General features: G+C 47.5%; 1 protein-coding gene and 1 long non-coding RNA gene across 3 annotated transcripts; one reads left to right on the top strand and one right to left on the bottom strand.

Moving 5' to 3' along the window:
* The first annotated feature begins 605 nt into the window (after positions 1-605).
* Positions 606-7348, top strand: EEF1AKMT2 (EEF1A lysine methyltransferase 2). Its single transcript, XM_062001879.1, has 6 exons — positions 606-707; positions 1018-1083; positions 1634-1748; positions 4985-5092; positions 5961-6177; positions 6928-7348. Exons 1-6 carry the CDS (start codon positions 607-609, stop codon positions 7053-7055), a joined length of 735 nt encoding a protein of 244 aa, XP_061857863.1. The 5' UTR covers position 606; the 3' UTR covers positions 7056-7348.
* LOC133625998 (uncharacterized) lies at positions 4410-15104 on the bottom strand. 2 transcript variants are annotated; one of them, XR_009819217.1, is made up of 3 exons: positions 14139-15104; positions 12616-12753; positions 4410-5680 (listed from the first exon to the last, which is right to left on the bottom strand). It is a non-coding gene; the product is annotated as an uncharacterized LOC133625998 (long non-coding RNA). The 2 variants fall into 2 exon arrangements; XR_009819218.1 differs by lacking the exon at positions 4410-5680 and adding an exon at positions 9090-9159.
* Between the last annotated feature and the right edge of the window lie 52 nt (positions 15105-15156).

Here is a 15156-nt window from a genome sequence, read left to right as displayed (position 1 = left end):
CGCTCGGCGAAAGAATTCTCCCTACTGCCCAACCTAAATGTCCCTTGGCACAGCTTAAGCCCATTTTCCTCGTGTTGTGTCGCTCGTTACTGCCGAGTTCAACCCCACCCCGCTACAACTCCCCTTCAGGTACTTGTACAGTGTCTCAACTACAACATCAGGGCTCTGTGCTCGACGACTGCTGACTGTGGAAAGAGAAACGGGCTTCATCCGCACAGATGGCACATGCACACGTCCCCTTCGTGCCCGCGATGCCAGGAGTGCTGCGGTTTGAGGACAGGACGGCAGAAGCAGCGGTGCCGCACCTCGTGAAACGCCCTGCGGCCGCCAGCACGCCCGGCAAAGCTTAGGCTCAGCGCCACTGAGGAGCACAAATGCGTTCCACGCGGGCTGTGGCCTCAGGTGACCCACACGGACTGCAGTGGCGGCTGTCGGGCCGTTTGTCGCGCTGCCGTTCATACAAACCAAACCGCGAGGCGCTTCGCTTGTGCTGCCGCCAGCCCCGGTCCGCCCGGGCAGCGAGCGACAGGCCTCCGGCGCCAGAGCGGCGGCGGCGGCCGCTCCGGCAGCTGCGCTCGCTGGTGCGCGGCTCCTTCCGGGCCGGCCATGGCGGTGGCGGAGGAGCGGCCCGGGCGCGGGGAGCAGCCGCTCGGCCCCTGCGGCGGCTCCGGCTCCTTCAGCCCCTCGGTGCTGGGCACCAGAGAGCAGTGAGTGCCGGCGGCGCCGCCGCCGCGGGCGGGCGGGGGCGATGGGCTGCGGCGGGCTTCTGTCGGAACGCGAGGCCCAGATGCTCTCGGTGTCCCCGGTACCCGACGCTGTGGACCCTCAGCCTTCCCCCTCTGGACATCTCCATCGCGCTGCCTGGCGCACAGCGCCTTCCCGGGCCGTATGGCAGGATGCGGGGGACGTAAAGTGGCACCGCGGCAATCATTCGGCCTTCTCACCCTTTCTTCCCAGCGCTCCTTAGCCTCAATGTTTCCCGGTGCTGATTGCAATATCCTTTCTCTCCGACTCTAGCTGGGATGCTGCATACGAAAGAGAACTGCAGACTTTTCAGGACATTGGAGATGCTGGGGAAATATGGTAAATAAAATAACTCCACCAGAGCGTTTCTGTTATTACTTTGTAAGAACAGTCATTGCAAAAACACAGCCAGCAGTTTGGTAGTCATTAAGTGGTTCTGCATGTCAGCAAAAGGATGAGGAGTTTTAATCCTGAAGCCATCGCTTCCTCTCTTGCCCAGTTTTGCAATGCAGGTTCGTTAGTTGCACTTGGAGAACTGTGGTAGCACAGAAAGTGAGCTGGTAGTTGTGTAGGTTGCTAACAAAGGTGCTTTTTGTCCCTGAGGTTTGTCAGGTTTAACTACAGAAGTTGCCAGTGCTGCTGCCTGTTTTAACACTCGGGGGCTTCACCCCACAGAGTTTGAGTTTTGGTAAATTTTAAGTCTCTGTGATGAATTTTGATTTCAACAAGGCAAATGTGGACTATGAGCTGTGGGTGTTGATACCCAAGTGCTTCAGTAAGAGTGCTTTGCCAAAACTGGAGAGATGGAGCCAGGGAATAAGTTTTCTGTGTCTTTCTTGTGGTTTTGCTGTTGTAATTAGCTGATTAGCCCCTGTGGGTTTTTTTATAGGTTTGGAGAAGAAAGCATGGAACGCATCATCAAGTGGTTGGAAAAACAAAAGGTCCCTTTGGACAGCTCTGTGCTTGACATTGGAACTGGAAACGGAGTTTTACTGATCGAATTGGTTGGTATAGAGCAAAGTTTGTGCTTTTGATAATGATTCAGTGCTCCAAAGGGAGTGGTTTAAATACAGGCCTGGCCAGTGACAGCAGTAGCTCACGTGAAAGACCCCCCAGATAAAGGAATTAGGTTGACTAATACACAAAGGACTCTCCTGTGCAAAACCAGCCCGATTCCCCTTGCTCAGCTCTGACAGTAACACTCATATCAATGTAAAAAGTGGTTAAACCCAAAGCTTTTATGTCACTGACCTGAGAAATCGTTAACAGTTCTTTTCAAGAAGTGTCCATTGCTGTCAGGGTGGAAACCCCTTACCAGATGTGTTCAGGAGTGTTAAAATGTTGTTGTTACACAGAGAAGCAAGGGGTTCTAGTATTTTTTTCCCTGGTTTTGATTAAGTTCTTTGGTGTAACACTACCAGAGAGCTGGTGAAGAAAGGAGCTGTTGCAGTTCTACGTTCTCCTTTGGCTCCGTTGGTTACTGTGGACATTGAAAGGGCTGGAACTCAAAGTCAGGTTTGTAATGAATTTGTTTTCAGTGTTGACCTTGATTTTTAGGGGAGTTTAAAGCCTTTGTGGGGACTGGCTGTTAAAACTGCAGCACAGAAGTGATGTCATCTAAAGGAGAAATGGCTCATGTCATTCAGAGGAATTAGCCTAATAACAATGGTGGTTAAATGCAGTGCTAGCTACATCTATTGTGTTGAAACATCCAGCAGCAAAATCTTACAAATAAGACTTCTGCTGGCCCCCCTTACAAATCTGAAATTCCTTTTCATTCTGTAATGGGGAAATGGCAGCCTGCTGAGTATTAAACTGCTGTCAGAGCACCCCTCACCTCTCACATTAAGCACTCAGGGTACTGTAGTTGCTTTAATAGGACGTTTTCAGCCCAGTTCCCATTTGGAAAGAGACTCAACAATTTGTTTACTGCTGCTAAATAATTCAGGATCTCACTTGCTTAGCTGATGTAAAAGAAATTGTTGTGTGTGTTAACTGCTGAGAACCAAGATTCTTTTGGCAAGCACATCAGCTGCTGCAGAACAGTTCTGCCTTTGGAGTTGGGCTCCGTAAAGTGATAGAAAAGGCAATACTGTAAAAGGGAGTCAGGCTTCAGTCATACAGGACATTAGTAGCACCTCTCAAAAAGGCAGCTGCTTGAGGGTAAGTACTGGACTGCCATCAGAAGAGGAAGAGGTGCCACAGAGCACAGGTCACTGGGGAATAGAGGGCCCTGGCATGCAATTAACAGTGAGGAACCAGTCGGGGGTAGAGTAAGAGAGTGACTCTTAATTGCAGCTAGGTTTATGTGTCAGTTCCAGCAGGGAATGTTGCCCCAAAAGGAGGCAGAATAACCATCTGAAAAGCATAATAAAGGGCAAACAGGAAAAGCTGCTGTATCCTGTGTAAAGTGATCCCACTATCCAGCTAGAGGGCAAAACATCCAGCACGCTGCTCAGTGTCTTCTACACGTCCACTGCAGGGATCTGCCCATCTGTAAGCTCCAAGAGAAATGCTGCTGGAGGCTGCCTGTTTTCTTTCTGCTTGCTGTGAGGATCTTGGGTACAGGAGTGGGAGCTCTTGCTGGTTTTAGATATGCAACAGACCATAGTCTTACCCCTGTTAACTTAGGGAGTCTGGTACTCTGCACTGTTCACCTAATTATTTTGCTCACCTAACTGAGGGTGTCTGTCAGGCAGCACCAGGAGCCCAAATGTGGGGCACTGCTGGTAACATTGTAAACTACCTCCTGCTATTTAATCTGCTTTTTCAAGAGGCAGCAGAGAGTACTTATGAATACCACCTTCAGGACAGGAGTCCAGTTGCAGGATGCAGCAGGGTCAGCTTTTGGCACCTGAGTAAATGATCCCTTCCTGGCCATATGTAGTCAGGCTGTACAGGTTTAGCAGCATTTAATGTTGTTTATACTTAAACTTTCCTTCTCTGCCCTGGAGACCAGAGGAGTGAATGGGAACTCCCTGAAGTGACTCAAGCTCTTCTTTTCCAAACAGAGGAGCTGTTGTGGGAACTCTTCTTCCTCCCCCAAGTCTTCAGCAGAGGCTTCTCAGGAAGCTTGGTTTACGCTGGGGACGACCGTGGGCAGAAGCCCGAGCAATCTGCTGTTCTTCATCAAATGCAAACAACAGGGTCTTTGTGTTTAGCTGAACTTAGTCCTTGGTTAAGAACAGCTGGCTAGCACTGAGCTCACATGGCTGAAGGGTTGCTGGAAGGAGGAAGGACTGTTTTAAAAACCTCCCACTGTAGTTTTCCTTGCTGTCAAGGTATCAGCATTTGGAACAAGTAGATACGCAGCTGACTTCAGTTAAAGTCCATGTATTGTTTCAAACCAAACCAAACCCAAGCCACCTCCCTCTCTCTGCCGTTACTGCCCACAAGATCATAGCCCTTCCTGTTAGGTTTGGATCTAGCTGGACCAGCTGACCCCTGTGATACTCAGATCTGGTTACTTCAGCTTCTACCTCAGAGTGAGAATGTGCCTCTGCCCCCTGCCATGTGTCCAACTCCAGCTGATGAGAAGTACCCACCTGCTTTGCAAATGGGTTGCTAGGATCTCACTGCCTGAGTTTGCTGAACTAGGTTATTATCTGCTCCAAAGTCAGATTAACTGAAAGTCTCTGGGCTTTTCTGTGTGGTGCCAAACCTGCCTGAAAAGTGTTGATACAAAAACCTTGTAGCATACAAATAACTGCATGCAAATAGACATTAGTGTGAGTAACCAGGAAAAAATGCAAGGTTTTGCAGTGGATTTCTGTGCTAATAAAATACATTACATGTTTTGGCTCTTAGAATTTGGGTTATAAACGAAGTAATTGCTCAATGTTATGTCAGTGTCAAGGAGGTTTTCTTCTTATTTTGAAGCATCTGGCATCAGCACATGTTCTCATCACTGGAAATTCCTGGTTTCTAGGTTACTTCTGGTGCAGATAAGAGAGCCCGTTCCCTGCCAGGAACAATTCTACTCGGTTTTCCACTTGTTGACATAAACCAGCTTTTAGTCAACAGTTCTTATGATGAAGAATTAGGCAAAATGGAATTATTTCAGCTCATTTCTCCAGCTGTCTAGCTCTTGCAGTGGTAACAGGACTAAAAATGAGTAGAAGAGTGGGGTTTTTTTACTGTCATTAAGAGGAATAGAGATGAGAGATTAGAGATATGGAGTACACTTACTGGATAAAAGCCAAATGATAGCAGACTGATGTGATTCTCTGCTTCTGTCTAGGCAAAGTCTGGCTATGTGAATCTCACTGGGATTGATTACTCTGCTTCTGCAATACAGCTGTCAGAAAAAGTAAGGGAGAAAGAAGGGATGCCTAACATTAAATTAAAGGTAAGTTTTGAGAGAAGGTTTATTGAGGAAAGAGAAAGCAACTGAATCCAAGATTAAAGGACCTAGCTGCTATTCAGATATACTCAGTGTACTATACCAATGATACCTTTTGCCATTTGTGTGTGAGAGGGCTCTAACCAAATAAATCTGTATTTGCAAGAAGGTTTTTGGTATTTTTTTCTATGTCAGTCATGAGGGCTAACAGGATTTCCCTGCTTCTAGAGGGAGCAGAGGAGTGGTTTGCTATGTGGCAGGTTCTGTATTTTCACTGCTACATTCTGATTTTCACATTTGGTACAGGGGATGAAATCTTTCAGTGATAAAATCCTTACCAGCAGCTGTGCAGCAGGAGGTTTGAGAGGTCCTGCTGCAGCCAGGGGTAGGTCCAGGTGACCTCCAGAGGTCCCTTCCAGCCTCAGCCATCCTGTGATTCTGTGACTGCCTTTCTTTCTGAGCTCTCCCTCTGCTATGCGGTTTTACCCTCCAGCTCTGTACCTGCATGATGTCTCTGTTCCTGTCAGCTGTAATCTCTCTGTGGCAGGCACTGTCTGTTCTTCTGTTATTTGCACAGTGCCTGGCAGGCTGCACCTAGGAGACAAGGGATCAAAGTACAAATAAGGATTTCAAGAATGAACTTGAAGTATTTTAGTTTGAGCCTTAGATGGGGAGGTGATTACACAGGCTTTGCAGCAAATAGATCAGCACAGAACATGTGAGGTGGCATTGTGAGTGTGAAAATCCTGCCAGGTACCTTTTCCTAAGCACATCTGTCACCAGCTTTGAGGCTTTTTATTTTGAAGTATTGGACTGAAGATTCAGGATCTCCTGAGTAGAAGATTGTTTTCACAGTTGTAGACTTCTGGTTTAGGTAGAAGACTTCCTGGCTCCATCAGCTGAGCTGTCAGGATTTGAGATTTGTATTGACAAGGGGACTTTTGATGCCATCAGCCTTAATCCTGATAACGCGGCGGGCAAGAGGAAGCAGTACGTGAGATCCCTCTGCAGTGTCTTGAAACCAGAGGGCTTTTTCCTCATAACATCTTGCAACTGGACCAAGGAGGAGCTGCTGAACGAGTTTGGAGAAGGTAAGCAGTTGAACAGAACCATCTGCTAATTTGCAGTAGCTGAATGAGGCAATGAGTGAATTGTAGTGGTTGCATTAGCCCATTACTTTCTCAGATCAGGATTAGACAAGGTAAAGCAACTACTCGGTGTGTCAGCCCCTTCTTGCCTGTTTTCCTCAGGAATTACAGCTCCTGCATCTACCAGTGTCGCTGTGCCAAGGGAGTACAGGTTTTGTTATACTTAGGAGGAGGATTTCAGTCCAGCTACACCGAGGAAGTGCACACCTGGGTGATACTTTTTCTCTTCTGGCCTTTATTACCAGATGCAGTTCACCCATCCAGGTGCTTTGAAATTGGGGTAACATTGTTAGCCATGCTTAGGGGAGCTGGAAAGTCTGTGACCTCTCTGATCCACCCAGAAGAGGCTTTTTTACATGCCAGTAACCTCCTGAATCTTATGCCTGGGGCTGGAAACTCAAGTGTGGATCTAAACCAACTGTTCCTTCTGGGGAACTAAAACCACTGGCAAGTTACAATCTTTACTGCCATTCATTCGTGTGAGCCAGCCAGCTAGCTAAGATTTTTATTATCCATGGAAAGGTTTCAGCTGCATAAAGCAGCAGTGCAGTGTAACAATACAGTCCTATAAACCTACAGAGTAAGTGAATTGCAAGTTTTCCAGACAAATAAAGAATGGTTTGCCAAGGGTTATCCAAGAGGCGAATAAAATGACTTCCTCATAATAAAAGCATTTTAATTTCTGTCTGGCAGGGTTTGAAATTCTGGAGGAGCTGCCAACACCCAAGTTTTGCTTTGGAGGAAGAATTGGAAACAGTGTAACAGCATTGGTTTTCCAAAGGAAAAAAGTGAGGCCATCCATCTTGGGCAAATTAGATTAGAGGAGAAAAGTCTGAACTTTAAACCTGACAGAAACCTCAGACACGTGTGTAAATAAATGCTGTTTGAGTACACAGTAAAATACTATGTATGGAACTCCAGGGGACTATAAAACATCGCCCTAGAAACATTTCAGCTTTGCATTACTTGCCTGTAAATTTTGTCCTTGCTACAACCTTGCTTGTTCTAAGAAAGCTGCGAGTTCATGAGAGAGAAATAAGGCATTCTGGGTACAGAGGCTACTGTAACTGAGTGATACTTGTGTTTGAAACATAAAAGATGGTCTGGCATTTAATTTCTGTCTTGGTAATCAGTGACCAGCAGAGGTGAAGGTATGCAACAAGGCAAAGCTCTTATTGCTCTGTTGGGTGGTGTAATAGGGAACAACTTCTGCAATGAAACTGCTGGATCTTTTGGGTTTTTTTTCTTTAGGTCAACGTGAACGTAGCTGTTAAGGAGAGAAGTGAATATTAACCAGAGCGCTTGCAAAGAAGCACCAGTTAGTGCTTGAAATTCAGGTGTTCAGATGTTCTCAGGCACAGCATAGTTCTGTCTCCACCGAAATAGCCCATTTCCCACAGAGAGAGTGTTTTCAAACATCTCCCTTGCCTGAGTGTGTGATGCTTTGTCAGTGATTTTCACCGATCTCACAAGGATATCAGGTGTGATATAACAGTCTCACCAACGTGTGCCATATGCCTCCTTCATTAATAATTTGTCATATACCAATGTCTTAAGAGCCAACAATGACTGTATGTTTTCCAGTGAGTTTCTCAGGACAGATTTTAGCTGCATAAATCCAATAGAATCCAAAACACTCATTCCTTTTTCCTTGTTTAAAAAAAAAAACCCATAACTTCTGTGTGTGATCCTTGTGCTTAATTTCTTTGTCTTTATTTCTTCTGTCCTTTTGTATTTGCAGAATACTACCGTTGCTTGGAAGGTAGGAAAGTGAGATTTCTTAATGCCTTGACAAACACACTTGCAGGTGACAATAAACTTGTTCTTTCAAGCATCAGGGAGGCCCTGTTAGGCAATCAGGTTTTGTTTCACAGGCAAGGTCATGTTTGCTTATCAGAGAATTGCTTCTCCTAGTTCCCAGGCATTTCTTAGTTGCCAGACTTCCCCTAGTTCCCAGGGTTCAGGAGATCTTTAAAGGTCTAGAAATACATCCAGTCCTTTCCCAGGATAGGAACTAGGGCATGATTTGCACAGTGGTGAGTCCTCCCTCTGTGATCCATCTGTAGGAATCCTACATTCTGCATCTTTTTTGCACAGTGAAGCATTCTGGTTCCATTGGAAGAATGGTCCATCAGCAGCAGTGAGAAACCTTAGTCCCAGTGAAGAGCTCGTTGCATCTTTGCCCAGGCTTGGGTTCCTAGCATTTGCTAAAGCCAAGGCCTTGTTATCCTTTGGGGGAACTGCTGTGGTGGCGTGCACTCGCTCTACCCTGCAGCAGCCCACAGCAGTGCTATGGAATGTGAGTGGCAATCCAGACAGAGCAATGCTTTTGATAGAGTAGCAGAAAGGAGTCAAAGTACACTGCCCATTACAACCTCAATAAAAAGCCTATGACATTTTTGTAGGCTAATTGGCATCAGGTGGAGTTAATACAAACTGATTTTAATTGGCATGTAATCTGGCAGGATGTGTCCAGGGCATCTGTTTTATTACTACCTGTAATTTTTGCTAACTAAGGCATGATACTTAATGAAAATAAAGTCATGGCTGTCATGGATTTTCCTTTAATCAATTAGGAGGGATTTAACTCTAGATTCACACCCCATAAGACACGTAAGGTTCAGAGCACATATCATTCTCCCCCTCTTCATAGGGCTGATAATTAATAGCTTTTGTTCTCTAGTTAATAATTTTATATGACTTGTAATGCTAAAAGTAGGCTTCCCAAAATGCTTACAGAGACATGGTAGCATCACAAATCATGTTCAGTATCATGCCAGTTGTATCACTGACCACTTTCAATTAGTACTTTTAGGAAGGTGTTTGGAAGGGATGACAGCAATTACCTGTTTTCTGGTGCTGTCATGTTGCTGTTGTTCAGATGTCCTGGGCAACTATCTTAGTTCTTCTTGCATTTATTTCCTCCTGTATGAATACATTTTCTGTCAGTGAGGCTTCTTAGTGGTGGGGAAAGTCTGAGAACCAATATCCTCTTCCAGCCTACCTCACTATTTGCCCAAGGTCCTGGATTACTGAGGGCTTCCACTTCCAGCATTGCCCTACCACTTCTGGGCTAGGTACAGCTCCATGGCCAGCAGGCCTTCAGAGATGTGGTTCCTCTGCTTTACCTTTGGCATGATGAGCTCCAGTTGTGAGGTGGGGATATACACACACTAACATCAGGACTGGAGTGTCATCCTGCTGCTCAAAGGTGTCACAGCCCTACTGTTAGGAGCATTAGGTGCTGGTTGTCTGGAGGGGTTTGGGGTAGGGATGTGGGGTCTGGGCTTTGTCCATAGGCATTCCTCTTTGCATCTCTTTGTTGTTCTGGGGCAGAGTTCACATGCCTTATCTGCTCCTCAAGCCCACATAAAAGCCTTCTAGTAACAAAAAGCTGAAAAAACCAAGCCTGTTGGTAGGTGCCTTTACAGGGAGGATGGGTGGGGAGTGGAGAGGTGGAGTGGCCCTCACATGGCAAGGTTTTGACTCTTGAATTTGTCATTGCCCCTCTTTAGTGTCACAAGCTATAACACACAAGCTACTGCCTGAAACTAAGGATTTCTGCATCTGGTCTGTGGCTTGCATATTCTTTCACAGACCAGGCACTTGCAATTACCACTGGAGAGTAGAAAAGTGCATGTAAAACATGTTTTAGGAGATTTATTTTAAGGCAATAATAACCAAAGGCCTAACATTTAAAATGTGCTCTGTTGGAAACCTGGTAGTTTATGAATAATGGAGCCTAAGTAGCAGCTCTAATAGTGACTTAAAGCAATGGCTTTTTTCTGACTAGTAGCATTTGAAAATGAGATGTCAAAGAATGTCTTTGCTTTGGGGCAGTTCATCTTGCTAGATGGTTGTTCATGAAGGTATGATCTCTAAATGCTGATGCTTTCCACTGAAAACACTTAACAGAATTACAGCAGCTGCTCTTCCAGGCAGGGCCAGGGATGATGAAGCATGTCGTGACAGGCTGTCTGCCCCATCAGGAGAATGTTTGTTCAAATCATTATTGAGAGCATCAGGTTCAAGTAACTGTTTGCATTATGGGCTCACCTCGATTTCAAATCCTGTGTTGCAGCATCACTTTTGCAAGCCAGGAATGGCCAGCTGCCTTGACTGTGTAGTAAGATTTGGGATGTTTGACACCTATAGCAAGAGGGTGACTCTCAGCTTCTTTTTACTTTGCAAAACAACTATGAGTCAGCTTTCAGATGTTCAGGTTTTTAATCCTGCCATTGCTGTTTACAGGACACTTGGTCATACCTGACTTCAGAAATGCATGTCCCACCACGCAGGTCTCAGGTGTGAGTCTCTGGAGAGCAAACAAGGTGTGCAGCAAACAGTGCTGTGAGCAGACTGCCCCACACCTTCAGTGAAATAATAAGGTGTTGCAAAGACTGGCTGTTGGGTACCAGTATGGAAACTGTGCCTGCTGTACAGACAGAGTACTTTCTCTGGGGCTGACATCTTCACAGCATTTGCATCATCCTTGTCTTTTAGCAATGAGAAAAGTTCTCTTCTGTGGGAACATGCTTGTGGCTATAAATGGAGATGTTCTTTCATATAATTTGCATCCAGTTCTTTTCAGTTCTGCACAAGTTCCTGGTGCAGGCAGTGACATCTGAAGGCCTGGAAGGTCAAAGGCTTGAATGGGCAAATGAAGTGTTTAACTGAAACTGCTTGCTTAGAGCAAATGGGCTTTGTGTCCAGGTGTGCAGGGTGAACTCATAGAATCGTTTCAGCTGGAAGAGACTTTTGAGCTCATGGAGTGCAGCCTTTGTCCCAGCCCTAAGTACAACATCCACCTGTCTCTGAAACCCCTCCAGGGTCAGTGACTCCAGCACCTCCCTGGGCAGCTGTTCCAATGCCTGACAGCCCTTGCAGCAAACAAATTCCTCCTAAGTCCCCCGTGTGAGGTGGACAGGTACCCATGAAGCTTTGAAGCTGAGCTGACACTAATCCTAGCAGCGTCTTTGGAGTCGTTTTTATGTAAGGATGAATTCTTGAATAGCTTTTCTGGTCCATTAGGCACAGCATGCTTTTCTTCATTGCTGAGTCTGGCTTCCATGTGTTTCCATGTTCCAGGAATGCACTGGCAGCACTGTAGCCATTGTGAGGAAAATCTGTGTGTATATATACTCTGCTGTGTCCCTTTCTACTGTGTTCCAGGGTGCCTGGTAAAAGACTGCTACAATTTATGTGACTTCATACCAGACAATCTTTTAAGCATGATATTTAGCAACATACAGCAAAATGTGCAGTGTTTTTGCTCTTGGATGGCTTTCCTAATCTTGGCACACCAAAAGGTAAAGAACACAACTTGCTGCAACAACAACTGCTTTATTTTATAGCCCCTCGAAGCACTTTAACGTATCAAATGGTCTCCTGTAAAATATGTGAAGAGCATATAGAAAATAAACAGGCCAGGGCTTTGTGTTGCCATAAGGAGGTCTGCCCTCACGTCCCCATTGCTCTCTGCCTCCTCAGGGGTGGAGGACTGCACTGCAGTTACAGACCCCTTGACCTAACCCTCCTACATTGAGGGACAATTAATGGATACTGAGGGCTTTTGGTGAAAGGTGTAGGAGGAAAAGAAATGCTGGAGAGTTTTATTTGATACAAATAAGGGAAAAGTCAACCTGTGGCTTAATTTCCATTTGTTAGGTAAGAGCATAGCTTGAAATCAGCCCATTTCTCCGTTACTGTAAATTAAACTGAGTGCTGTCAGGCAAACAAACGATGTAGCTGCAAGGTGGCACATAAATTCTGGACAATCACAAGTGCATAAGCCCGTGCTGGAGAGCCAGAGCTAATAAAACACTAGTGAGGGAACAGAAAGGAAAGCTCACACAGTCACTCCAGGTTTTCGTGGGCAATGTCACATGTCAGAGGTGGGAAGGATGTGCATTTATTGAGAAATCTGAATGTTGATAGGGTTGTGGACTGAGATCTCTTGTTAACAGCAGAGACATGCAGGCCTGGTGTGATAAGGCTGCACCCAGCCTGAAACACCTGCCAAGAAAAGGCAGGCTTGCAGGATCATCACATTTCCTCTAGTGCTTCCCCTATGAGGAATGAGTTCACCGATGAGTTGGTGTTTCAAGCAGAAGAATCTGCCCCAATTTACAGTAGTAATTAGCCTCACCCTCACTGCCCTGCCCTAGGGCACTTGAACCTCACGGGTACTGCATTTCTGCTTATCCAGCCTGGCCTGCTGCTCTAGGGCACGTCCACAGCCACCTTGGCTTTTGTGAATGATGGACAACTAACTCTTGTCTCATCTTAAACTGATCCAAACACACACACGGGCTGACAGTGATTAGCAGGTTCAAGTGGAAGAAGGGTTCATGTATGTATTTCATGATCTATTTATTTTACCTGTCAGCTGTTTCCATTGCAGCTAGTCTGGGACAGCCCATAGGTCAGCGGTCCTGTGCCCTCCCAAGGCAGGGAGGGAGGCAGCAAGAGCAGCAGGGAGCCAAAACACACAGCTGGGGCATGTGTGCAGCAACTAACCTGTGAAACAGAAACAGGATTTTTAGGTTGGGTGCAAATCCCATTGTAGTAAGAACTGTAATTACTACACTCTCTGCACAGCAACACTTCACTTGGTAAAGGTATCAGGTCTCCTTGGTTCAGACACTCTCTGACCTAGAACACATCCATCATGTTACAGAGAGGTGCCTGTTCCTTGGGTATGAATTATTTGTTCAAAATACTTCTGCTTGCTGTTATTTAGATGCTGTGAATTTCAGGATTTCCCCTGAAACTGGAGTGTGGTTTCTGAAACTGGTCTTTGATGGAGCCAAGATGTCCCTGCGAGTACGTGGTACCCAGCACAGCCGGCTGGCTGGGACACTCTGACTCTCTGCGTGGCCTTGGGCGAGTCCCTTACCTGTGTCCCTTGCCTGGCAGAAGGATAAAACCATAAATAACTGGGAGTGCTCAGGAGAACAGCACAGAGCTGTAGGTCATGGTGAAAAGGACATTTCTGAGATTGTTAGCAATCATGGTGCATATGGCTTGAATAACAACAAACTGGAGAGGACAGCGAAGCGTTAGAAAGGCTCCACAGGCTGTAACTGCAGCCGAGCCCTGTGCACTGCAGGTGAAGGAAATGGTGTCTGTCTGCAGGGCTCAGCACACTTAATCTGAATGTTGGAGTGACTTGGACCCCAGTGCAGTTTCAGCAGGATCATGGGCAGCGTTAGCGCTTTCCCTGCCCACGGAGTTTCCACCTCCACAAGGGAGGCGCCGAGACAAAAAGACAAATCAAATCAGCCCAGAATTGAACTGAAGGAATTTTCTGTCACCAGAGCAGGGACCTCTGAGCAGCCTTTACATTTAAACTGAAAATCCTGTCTGTGGGAAACAGGTTTCTGCTTGGGCAGCAGCTTTTCACACACTCTGGGAATAAGCACAGAGGGGAGGTGGAAGGTGCTGGGTGGGGACTGAGCTGCAGAACGTGATGGAAACCAACCTTCTGCTTGGTTCCTGGAGACTGAGGCTGCGGTGGGAGTGGGTTCAGTTGCGCTGCAGGCTTTATTACCAAAATACTCAGCTGGGAAACCCAAAGAAAACGTTTCAAACTTGATTCCCAAAGCTCTGGTGAAGGACTTTGCAAGCGGTTTATTGCTGCCAGTCCCAGTGTGGGGTAAGAAAATCAAACACTGAGTGGGATGGAGGAGCTTGATGCAAAAGCCCTTGCACATCACTGAGCTCTTCCTCCTGCCTGCAGCCCACTCCCACCAGCCACTCCTGCCTCATTTTATATGTACCGAGTGTGGAGCCACTTTTGTTGAGACCAGTCCTCACCACACTGGCAGCACCTTGCTCCCTTGTTACATTTCCTCTTGTTACTTCTCCTTAATTACCTTCTTTTAATTTATTACATTACATACCAACAGTCTTCACCACCATTCCTGTGGCGTCCTGGGCCACACATCTGCCCAGAGCACTGCTGAGTTCCGTGGCTAAAGCCTCCCTTGCCGTTCTGGGTGCACGTGCCCTGATGGGTTCCCGCTTGCCACCCCCAGCAGCGTGCCCAGCCATCCAGCTGGCTGCTTGAAATTCAGCCCTGGCTTCATTGTTGATGACATCTGTGTTGCCTGCTTGCATGTGTTCAAGATTGGTGCTGAATCTCCCTTTTAGCTGTCATGCTCTTGGATGAGCCGATGTGCTGTGTGCAGGCCGGCTTGGATGGATGGATGGATGGATGGATGGATGGATGGAAGGATGGAAGGATGGAAGGTGTTGTTGCTACAGCAGATTGCTTCTGAAGGTCATCTCCCCAGTGAGGTCAGGCAGATGTGTCTGAGCATTGCAGAGGAGCCAGGGCCACCTTCAGCCTGGCAGCGTTTTGCTGAGCTTGTGTCCTGTTCGATGCCTTTTCCCAAGAGGGGTGCTGGGAAAAGGAGGGAAATGAAGGAGCGGGTTTTGTTGCCGAATCCCTCCGGTCGCTACCGCGGCGATGGTGCGTATCAGCGATGTGTCGAACTCCGCGGCCAGCTCGTAGCAGGGGCCCGCTGCAGGCCTCCGAGGGAGTCACCAGGAGTCACTCTCGGCCTCCGAACGGGCCGCTCCCGCAGAGGGCAGCGCCGTGCCCGGCCCGGCCTCCCCGCGGCCGCAGCGCCCGATCGCCGCCTGCACTCGCTCCGCACGACGATGGGGGTTTGCCCCCACAGGCTCGTTCTGGGCGGTGTTTCACCCTGGGGATGCCGGCCAGGGCGGCGGCCGAGGCCCTCCCCTGCCGCTCACCTCGCTCCCACGCCCGCCCCGGCCCCCTCCGCCGCACGGCCCGGGGCGGGGGCTCCGCGGGGCTCCGCAGGTGCGGGCCGGGCCTCGCCTCCGCCGGCCCCGCTCAGGAAGTGACAAGCGCATTTCCTCCTCCCCTCCCTCCCTCCGTCCGTGCCTGCCTCC

Source organism: Colius striatus, chromosome 8, assembly GCF_028858725.1.
Source record: "Colius striatus isolate bColStr4 chromosome 8, bColStr4.1.hap1, whole genome shotgun sequence".
Taxonomy (NCBI): Eukaryota; Metazoa; Chordata; class Aves; order Coliiformes; family Coliidae; genus Colius; species Colius striatus.
This window is presented reverse-complemented; position numbering and strand designations above follow the sequence as displayed.